This window comes from Salvelinus fontinalis, chromosome 35, assembly GCF_029448725.1.
Source record: "Salvelinus fontinalis isolate EN_2023a chromosome 35, ASM2944872v1, whole genome shotgun sequence".
Classification (NCBI taxonomy): domain Eukaryota; kingdom Metazoa; phylum Chordata; class Actinopteri; order Salmoniformes; family Salmonidae; genus Salvelinus; species Salvelinus fontinalis.
The window spans coordinates 13,209,171-13,220,328 of NC_074699.1; the positions used below are offsets into that span (position 1 = coordinate 13,209,171).

Sequence of the window (11,158 nt, forward strand, 5' to 3'; positions counted from 1 at the left end):
TCACAATGGTCCTAAGGAGATGATGATGATGATGATGATGATGATGATGATGATGATGATGATGATGCACATTTTCATTATCGCTGACCTGTTAATGTGTCACTGTGTATGTACACGTGCTTGAGCCATACATATGACATATCTATTATGAACAGCATGTACTAGTGTGTGGCTGGTGTGGCGGTGGACTGTTACAATGTCATAATCCTCCTTCTGATGTGGATGATGCTTCAGTTAACTGTCTGCCTTTAGACATCACAGGACAGCTGGTGGGTAAGGGAACAGCATGATTCAAACTCTTGTCATTACTGGTGTGTATAGAGTTTTACACGTTCTGTCTTAAGTTGTACACAATCTGTCTTTCTTGGATGCCTGACGTGTGTGTCTGCCTATGCTGTCGTCCTTGTCTCTGCCTCTGACTCACTTAATGTGGAATGGTACTCAATGTCCTGTTCTCTACGACCAAGGTTTTTTGTTGTCAAAACAGACCACTGAGTCCTCCGAGACGGATACACATGCACTCTAACATGACTGTTTGATATAAATGAAAAGCGGGATGATTCTCCCGAACAAGACTTAACAGGGACGTTTCATCTCCTGAAACAACATGTTGTTTACAGTGCTGTTCTCTTACTGTAGAGGTCCCCTGGATGCTAGGATTTTGGAATGACTGTCCAGTATTTCATTGAAAGAGATGTTTCTACCACAGGAGGTTGGTGGCACGTTAATTGGGGAGGACAGGGCTCGTGATACTGGCTGGAGCGCAATAAGTGGAACGGTATCAAATACATCAAACACATGGTTTGATGCCATTCCATTTACTCCGTTCCAGCCATTATTATGAGCCATCCTCCCCTCAGCAGCCTCCACTGCTTTCCTTACCGTTTACATCTAAATCCAGAGTCAGAGAAGGAAACAAGCAACGAAGGCGGAAGATTCCTCTCATGTTCTCTTCATCCATCAATCCGTTTCATTAAAAATAGCTGGACTGACTAAGGTTCCTTGAAGTAGAGTGGCTTATAATTTATATAAACCACTTTTCATGTGAGGTTTGTTCATTTTAAGACATTTAATTAAATTCTTTCTGTCATATATGATGTCATAGCAGAGGAGACTGAGAGATCACCATTTCACAAAAATGAACTTACTGTAATTTTTGTCAACTAAGCACTTGATTATAATGTCACTGGATTGCCCTCCAGTGGATGAAAGAGAGACTACATAGCATATTAACATTTCAATACCAAAGAAAGGACTGCACACAATTCAAATCTTATGTGTTCTGCTTTGAAATGTCATTTGAATAAATCAAATGATTTGGCTTTCAGCATTAATCCTTTTCTCAAATGACAGGCAGTGAATCTGGTCTCTGTATATCACTGTAGCAGTTGGTTATCTGAATGCTAGCACATAACCCTTGTAGTCATTCTAGAGGCTCTTTCTTATCTTATATAATAAGGCTTCTTTTTCCATTAGGCGGGAAATATCATGTTCTTCCTGTCAAATGGCTTCTTGTTGAATTATGTCATTATTTTTACTGCGTGTTGATGTTTACAAACTTGATGATAAAGTGTGCACTTTACACAATCCATGTCTTCTGTATAGCACATCAAATCAAATGAAATTGTATTAGTCACATGCGCCGAATACAACAGGCGTAGTAGACCTTACAGTGAAATGCTTACTTACGAGCAACCTAACCAACAATGCAGTTTAAAAAAAGGAATAAGGAATAAAAGTAATTAAAAAGCAGCAGTAAAATAACAATAGTGAGACTATATACAGGGGGGTACGGTACAGAGTCAATGTGTGGGTGCACCAGTTAGTTGAGGTAATATTTACATGTAGGTACAGTTATTAAAGTGACTATGCATAGATGACAACAACAGAGAGTAGCAGCGGTGTAAAGGCACTCAAATGTACATTTACATGCAGTAATTGCACATGTTATGAAGGGAGTAGGGTATATAGTAGAGAAAGGTAAAACATTTAAATGTTGGTCTTTAGGATATGAGGAGGGTGGTTCACAGTTTGACATTTGTTTACCAGTAGGCAACATACTCAAACACGCCTGACAAGCATGGATTATATGCAAGCTAACATATTGTGCAGATAATAAACCGAACAGATTCGATTTAAAAATAATAACGTTAGGAGTATTAGCTACTGTATGTTTAATAATTTTTTAAATAAAATTGTCCTCAAATTCCTTAAGAATATAAAGCTAATAATACACAGTATCTCATGTTACATTGGAAAGGAGCCAGATTACATGCGCCAGGATCTGAACAAAGAACTCTCTCCCTGGTTAATGAGACCACATGCGAGTCATGTGACTTGGGGAACACTCCACACTGAACAAACAGCAACTTTGTTTGAGTAAGACTAACTGATCTTTAGTGTGCACATGTCTCTCTCTCTTTCTCCCTACACCATTCTTCTCTCTCTCCGTCTTTCTGTCTATGAGCCTGGGTGCTCAATATTGCTCACTTCACTATTTCCTGTTAGATATAAAGCCAGGGATCTCAGTGTTCCTGGGGCATGTGGTAATAGGGCATAGTATTCAGGCTGGGCCAGGCGTTTCATCGTTAACAGCCCTGCCCAGCCTGGCCTCAGTGTGTCCATTTCAGCCCCATTACCAGCCATATGCAGTAATGATCCATCTGCAAACAGTCTTACTGTCATCATGGAACTTTCTCACAGAACAGTGTGTCATTTCTGAAATGTGCTCATCAGGTAGCGTCCTTTATCCTTCTACCCTTAAAATACCCAAATATGGTCTGACTGCCTGAGTGGTTTCCATTAACAATCGATTCTTATATCAGTCATGTTCTACATTTCACAGAAAATAGTCATTTTCTCAGAAAAGATCATTAAGATTGAGTTTCAGTATTTGGAGCAGTGGTTGACTAATATCATCATGCCTTTTTTCCCCAAATGTGCTTGTAGATAGCGGATGGATGTGCATTATTCAGTGTTTGAATGTATTCGACTCAGAGGCCCAATGTGAAAGTAGACACCCATCTCCTGTGGTTTTGCATTGCAACAGGCAGGCTTTAATGATGGCTTTGAGAAGAAAGAAAATCCCGGGTTCACCCTGAATCCCTTTTTCATTGTGTGTATGTGTGTGTGTGTATGTCTCCTCTGACTATTTGGGGGGAAATAATACAATGTCTTAGGGCAGCCAATCCACATAATCCCCATGACATAAAAAATGCATCCTGGATAATTTACAGCCATATACTGCCAATGCCCTACTCTTACGAAACTCCATCTGGGTTCTGTGAATTTCAGGGAATTTAAGGGTCAAAGTTCTTTAATCCAACTCTTAAATAACCTTTGCATTACTTCACTTATATTCTAATTAATTACTTTTCCCCTTATAGGAACAGCACTGTCTTTTGTTTTTACTCAGATGTATTTCCCATGGGGGCATGCTGAGCACTGCCTCTTTCTAGTTCACTGAATGGCCACAGTTTCTCACAAGGACTGAGGTGTCAATAATACAGCACAGAACCCTTTTCCTAACCAAGAAGAAAGTCATTACAGCTCATCATTAACAGCCCTGCTTTGCATATTCAAATGCCAGCAGTGTTTCTTCTCAGGTTTCACTCATTGTATGAATAACCAGGATATGATGTAAGCATGTTTCTGTACATTCATACATGTATACAATACAGTTTGGTGAACAAAGAAGAGGCCAGGCAGTTGAAAATGTCTCCAACTGGATTACCCTTGAGTTGAGATCTGTTGAGATCTGTTGAGAGTTCCATGGAAACTGGGATGTGTTCCAGATGGATGAACCGTTAATGGCAGGGCCTTTCCCTGTGGAGGGAGGCAGAGCAACGCTGGAGAAACGGCAGCAGCAGCTGTCTCCAGGAGAAATGGGCAGGTTACAAACAGGTGTCTCAGGGGCCCAGCCCATCCCTCACTGCCTGCTGCAGGGTAACGTATAGACATGAGAGGGTTGGTAATACACACCATTCACTAGTACTATAGTGTATGTGTCGTAAATCAACAAAGTACAACACACTCTTAAATAAAAACTAACATTTGCTCATTAAGGGCCAAAATCTGACAGTGGTGGTTGTGATTAATCTATTTTAATGACAAAAGAAGTCACAGGGGGATTTGCCTTTGACATTTAAATGACAGGTGTCAAATATTACATATTTAATATAATGTCACCAATAATGAAACAAAAGATAAAATAATATGCACTTAAATTAAGATGGTACACAAGCATTATAAATACAAATGTACAAGGCCTTCTCCTAAAGCCCTAAGCAAGATACAAAATATATTGAACATTATGTTCCAATGGCATCTAGACTTAAATAAACAGTGTTTACTAGCAGTACAAGCCAATAACGTTATAGAAGCCAGTTACAATGCTAGGATGGCCCTCCATACTTCAACACATTTATGCCCTTTTTGAATAGAAATGTTTTGCATTTGTTACTGACAGCTTTCTTGGTTGACAAGGTGATGAATCCTATACCAATACCATATCATCTAATATATAATATACAATTTGATTAAAAGATAAATATTCAGATGTCCTACCCACTCCAATTCCATAAGCTACTCTCTAAAGATAAAAGTTGGTTCCAACACTTCCTCTTGAGTTGAACAGTTGCCTGCTTCTCCATGTTCCCCAACATCTCCATTTTCCCAAGGCTTCGACCAATCCGACAGGGAGTTCTTTGGGTCAGAGTTCATACCCTGTTAGACACACTGTGGTGGTCATCCATGGGTCTCTCCACAGTAACAATCTTAGGTTTCACATGTCAATCCCTCACAGCAACTATCCGGTCTGTCTATAGGATCAGTCTTTGGCCCAGGATCTTTCGGTTGATCTCGGCCAATGCCACCGAAAACACAAATGCTTTCTCATCTGAGAGGTTGGCATAGATATCAACTTCTTTCTCAAATTTTTCTGGTAAAAGAAAACACAAAAGAAAATGAATTAACAACATCCCTGGTTAATAGAGAAAACCCATTGAGAAACATACATAATTTGCATGTGACAACAATAACCTTGTGCAATATATTAACATAATTTCTGTATTCAACAGAGGAGGAACATGCATATTGTTATTTCTCCTCATAGATTGGCCGCTAAAGCACAGGCAAAGTCAGGGACACCATGATTTATTCATGAGTGAGAGAAGAGAGCAACCCTCTCTGTAAATCATTCATCCAAACACAAATCCCACAGCTCTGTCCCAGTACTGCACTAATCACCAGCCTTATCTCCTGTGACTGGAAAATACTGAAACTGGACTAAAATTGTCAGCACAAAACAATGAATAATAAAGCTTAGAAAGTATCTTGGAAACGCTTAGTATATCATAACTGCACCATGTCATGGAGTGTCAATGATAGAGGCTTTTTATTATTGTATTACCTTTCTCCTCCTCCTGCTTCTTCAGCCCAACTGTCTTTGGCCTGCCCCGCCCTCTCCGGATCTGATCCGATTGGCTGTTGGAGCGGCATCGCCTTCTGTTCTCCATGTCATTGTTTGACGGAGAGTTGATCTTCTCTCTGCGAATTCTTTCAGTTCTCCTCCTCTTTGCATCCAACTTGTCTGAAAAGACCAGAAAAATAAGTTTTACAATTGTATTAGCACTAAAAATATGCAATATGGAAATGAAATATGAATGTATAATAATGTATGGCCTTCAAATATGTCACAGTGTCAAATGCATCATACATCCTAAGGACAAATTGTCTTATGCCAATGACTCCTGTTTAAATGTATGTTGCGAAAAATGTATGGGAAGGGCATATGGTATTAAACATCTTAGCCTCCAATTCTTCTCTCTTCCCAACCCCCCACCTCCAACACACCAACAATACCGCCTTAAAATAACAACCGAATAAGAACAGAACAGAATAACTCCTGTGATTTCATTGCATATCTAGCATCCTAGGTGTGCTGTTGCCTCAAAACCACTTTAAGTCATTGAATCAGTGGAGTGTTCTGTGGAGTGTTCATATTACCAGAGCAGGAAGTAGGCCTATATTTCACTGGGAGTTTCTGTCTAGTGGCGTTTAAAAAAACCTTCCTCTTCAGAATCTTCAATTACCACATTTGCTGCTTCCTCCGTGGTGTAGGTAGTGAGTGTGCACTTGGGAGTATTTAGGTTTAAAAATAAGCACGGATTGAAAGCGGCAGATAAAATAGTGATACAAATGGACAAATATTTGGTGCCCAAAAGGGTAACGCTTTATAACTGTGTAGCAACCCACTACTAACAATATTCTATTAACATATCATTGCATCGTTTTTTAGTAACTCTGTAATAATTGCATAGCAATAGTGTTGCTATTAAATTCAATAGAGTGTTTCAAAGTCTGGACAAGGCCTGAAAATATATTTTCTTCCTCAACGACGTTTCTACTGTGAGAATACACACAACTTCAGAATATCCCAGGAATTCTAGCCTTAGCAACAACCTGCCCAAACAGGAACACACTTCCTCTTCAGACTGACAATATTTTCATAAAATTGTAACATAATCAACAGTCTGACCTAACTCATGGTCTCATAGTCAAGAACAGCTGATATTTAAAAAAGGCAATCGAAAAATAACACGGTCTTATATAAATATGTCCCACTAAGGAATCCTGAGTGAGTGAGCAAAAAATAAATACAACTTTCTGTACTTTTATCCAGAAAAAAAGGTTCTCAGGGCAACCTTAGTCTTCATATTCAACAATAATCATGTTTTATTAGTGTCTGTTTCAAAGTTACAAAAAAAGTACCAAAATTACACAGAGGATAGGAAAATGACTAACTATTTAAGGAGAGTTGGAAACCAAAACCCATCATTAAAAATCACAGAGCTGAAATTCAATACACCTTCCTCTTCAAATGGAAGCAGTCTTCACTGCCTTCAAGATACTTATTAACTACAATACCTCAAAGTTCATTCGGTATCATGTGAAACTAATGACATTGTATCATAAATCGAGAAAAAATGTGAGTAATTCTACTCCCTAAACTGTCTAACAGTTAGTGTATAATAAAACCAAAGTTCTCACAAAGGCATGTTGTGTTTAACATTCCATTCATAACTTCAGGCACTGTGGTAGCCTATACAGATGATTTCACCCCTATCCAGATTTTTATTTTTTAAGTACGAGCCTACATTAAGCATTCCACTCACTCCAACTTTAAAAATCAAAACAGCAGCATTGTATTGATTCACGTTTGGTTCTCATTCTCTAAGGATGAAAAAAAAAACGTTGCATAAATGTGTTTATTATCAGGTAATGAAGTAGTACTAAGCTATTTAAGGCTATGGGCAGTAGCACATTGGTGACATTGATGACATGCACACTGACTAAGCTATTTACTTCTGTGCCCTCTATCTATCTAATCCTCACACTTTCCATATTTGACAGGATCAAAGCAGCATGAGCTGGCATTTCATGGGTTATATAACAATTCTGTATTCTAATTTATTTTCCTAATCACCTTTTGGAAATGGTTTAATAAAATCCTGTTAGATATCTGTATTCTGAAAATGTACAATTTCATGAAAGACAACATGATCTAACTCCACCGCTAAATGTAAGATCTAACTTTTCACAGAGAGTGGTACAGGCTGCCTTATGCTACTGCAGAAGCCTACAAGAGAGAACTGAGGGAACAAGCTTTTCAGTCAGGAATTAAATATCCCATCCCCCCACTTCTTGCAGTAGGCTTCTCACTCAAGCAAATAGCGATTTAAGCCAGCCACCACTGCACCACTCAAAAATTATACTCTCATCCAACTGAGAACTGGGGAGGAGGGGGCGGGGGAAAATCAATAATGACCAAGATGAATACAATTCATTACAAAACGGACAATTCAATAACGACCAAGATGAATACAGTTCATTAGCTGAGTTTAGTCATGTATTAATACAATTACATTCTGGTTACTTTATCCCCAATCTCATATGAATGTATTACAAGCGCATAATAACATAATAAACCAAAATACCTAGGTTTATAAACATTGTAACACTGAGTGTGTGAAGAGAACATCAAATAAACTATTTTTAGGCTCCTGAATTATGTGAATGTACCTATTGCTGGTGATGATCTCTCATTCAGTTTGGCATTTAGAAGCTTTCGACTAATGAATACATAGCCACAGGGACAAGACTTGCAAGCAACTGGAATCTAAAAAAGAAACAGGATAAAACATGGTTAATATAAAATATTTCTCAAAATTGTAGCAACTGTGTTGATTAAGTCCTTTACTAAGCATATGCTACATTGCATAAGCTATATAAACTTGTTTAGTATTAATTTGTTTGTTATAGTTAAACAAGGGCGTAGCCAGTGTTAACCCCCATGACAACTATACTGCCCAACAATTTTGAGATATTAGAGGACTGTCCTTTGCAATTAATGGAAAAGTCCTTGGCGCAATCTAGCTGAAACTCGCATCACATATTTTGGACACGTGCCGACAACAGCGGTGACATTAAAACATTCTAATGAATAAAGCGTTTTCAAATTGAATGTAGACTGGTAGCCAACACATTTTTGTGAAAATAAGTCAATGAATCAATGCAGTTTACAGAAATAACATCAAGAAACGATCTAAATGCTAGATCCAAATGTCGTCACTTGGTATAAAATACGATGTATTTGTGTGATATGTTAATTTTTACAATATATCAAATATCAGCAATGCAGCTACATGCAAAGACATTTCAACGCACGATATTGTTCTAAGGCTAGAGTAAGTCAGATCAGGATGATAAACCAGTTTCAGTCAGGTTACAGTATTACAGTGTATCAAAAATAAGGAAACGTCTAGCTACATTTGGCGAGCGATAACATTCCGACTCGTTAATCGAATCAACGTGTCGTTGTCTGCAATTACTAGCTGTAGTTGATGTACATTGTAACATAGTGGTTGAGATCTAATGCATATACTAATTTAAGTGATTAGCCTGATTATTTGCATTAGATTATACTATGTTGCTCCAGATCTAGACTATGTAGCTCCAGATCTTGAATTCATAGGCAACCATATGGGATTTCAGCAGCCTACAGTGGCTTTAAATCCCATGCTTGTGAGGAAAAACAACATTATCACTAAGTCAAAATATACCAAAATTAACGATATCTATACATTTTCTCACCTGTTGGTCGCACTCAGGACATGATTTGGTAGCCATTTTTACTTTCTTTGCTTTATTTACCGACATATTCTGTTTCCTTATCCGATGATTCCTTTGAAAACAGCCTACTTCAACGCCGTAAAACTTATTTCTGCAATACATGAAGTGCAGCTGATCTTGCTCAGACGGACATAAATGATACAAAAGCAATGACCATGCGCACTGAGGTCAATGAGAGAGAGACTTCATTATGCTTTTCCTTTACTATGACATGGGGCATGCGCGCCACTCAGCCTAAAAAACAGTAGACTACATACAGTAGACTATAAAATGTTCAGCAGAATGCTTGCATTTTTATCCTCTCTACTGAGCATGCGTTACTCTCTCACAGAGTCGGAAAACAGTGCTCAGTTGGAACCAACGATTTATACATACACTAGTGACTAGATGACCACAGGGGGAGCTGTGTTGAAGCCACCATGCCTCCATTTTGGCACTCACCTACTGTTGTACAAATATTTTGGGAGCAGTATAAATGCATTTATTAATGCCTACATTCGTTCTTGCCACATTTATACTATTACAGACACCTTAAAGCATACTTTTAAATTATATTATGTGAGGTAAGCATGAAAAATGAACAAATATATATATTTAATTCCTTAAATAATTAGATAATTTAGATGACTAATGTTACTGTCCCCAGTACAACAACAAAAATACTTCAATACATGTAATTTTGTCCTTGAAACATTTGCATTCATTCCTATGGAGGGCTGCTCCTACTGGGGAGTACCAATATGGCCGACCTGTGGCTTTAATGCCTCTCAACGGCCATTACATAGCATTTGCAATCCAGGGTTTATTTACATCACTGGTTGGAACATTCGTGGACTATTTGTTAAACCATATTTAATTACATAAATCAAATGACTATAGCCATCTGAAATTACATTTCTGTGAATGCTAGGCCTACTTGTTTTTGATTAGGGCACATATGCACACATATTGTATTCTATCAACCACATTTGTTTTCAGTGACTTATGATTTTATTGATACAATAGACATCCAATGTTTAACAAAATGTTGTACTTATTGTGGTAGGCCTACATTGTGTGTATTATGATCTATGTGCCTGTATGATGTACATTAAAGATACATGGCAACATAAAAAAAAGTGTCTGAAAAGCAAAGAGGCTTAATGGTACACATGGCTACCATCCCCCATACAAGGCACCACAGGCTGCCAGCAAGTTTGCTTTGTATTACGATCAGTGAGATACAGCAGTAATAATGGTGACTAAGACAAAACATGTCTCCGATTTGAAGTAATTTCAACTGAAGTATCACAGTGTACAGTGATGATGAGTTATGGTGTACAAGGTGTACAATTCCCGCATTAATATTGCTTGGAAACAAATGCTTCCTGTGGGATAGACTGTAGCTCAACAGTTTTTTTGTGTGACCAAGCTAAGTAGGTATGCCAAAATCTGTCTACTATATCATTTTCTTCACTTTCCATTTCCTCTTCATCATCTTCAGATATTGCAGGAAGCGCTTATATTATAGGAAATAAATGAAAATGCAACTTTATATAGACTTTGAAATAGTCATTGAAATAGTAATTGGATCCACTACTGCCTGAGAGAGAGAATTTCTCCTTTCTTGTTCGACAGTTTTTGAGTTGTTGTCAGATTAGAATTTGTGTATCATGTACTCACATCTCTGACACACATTCCACTAATTTCCTCACTCTCACTTCCTTCGTGCTGCAATGGGCAGGCTCTTGTCCTCCCCCCACAGCTATTTATGCCTCATCAGCCCCTGCCGAATAAATATTAATGACGAGAAAGGTAAAGAAACAGCTGTCATTTTGTGGAGGATGAGTAGGTTTCTCAGATAGGGTGGAGTGAGACCTAAGAGGGTTTTAGAAATAAGCATCAACCAGTGCGTCTTGCGACGGGTATACAGAGATGACCAGTTTACAGAAGAGTATAAAGTGCAGTAGGGGAGCGATTACGTCGC

General features: G+C 38.2%; 1 protein-coding gene across 1 annotated transcript; it reads right to left on the reverse strand.

Moving 5' to 3' along the window:
• Positions 1 to 4,084: 4,084 nt before the first annotated feature.
• LOC129834338 (UPF0547 protein C16orf87 homolog) lies at positions 4,085 to 9,507 on the reverse strand. Its single transcript, XM_055899238.1, has 4 exons — positions 9,154 to 9,507; positions 8,083 to 8,179; positions 5,411 to 5,590; positions 4,085 to 4,939 (listed from the first exon to the last, which is right to left on the reverse strand). Exons 1-4 carry the CDS (start codon positions 9,292 to 9,294, stop codon positions 4,821 to 4,823), a joined length of 537 nt encoding a protein of 178 aa, XP_055755213.1. The 5' UTR covers positions 9,295 to 9,507; the 3' UTR covers positions 4,085 to 4,820.
• Between the last annotated feature and the right edge of the window lie 1,651 nt (positions 9,508 to 11,158).

Excerpts from the sequence above, each read along its gene's own strand:
- LOC129834338 (XM_055899238.1), bottom strand. The coding sequence starts at position 9,294 with ATGTATTGCAGAAATAAGTTTTACGGCGTTGAAGTAGGCTGTTTTCAA. Across the intron at positions 5,591-8,082 it reads GAGATCATCACCAGCAATAG|ACAAGTTGGATGCAAAGAGG; the intron begins GTACATTCACAT and ends TGGTCTTTTCAG. Across the intron at positions 4,940-5,410 it reads GAAGCAGGAGGAGGAGAAAG|AAAAATTTGAGAAAGAAGTT; the intron begins GTAATACAATAA and ends TTCTTTTACCAG.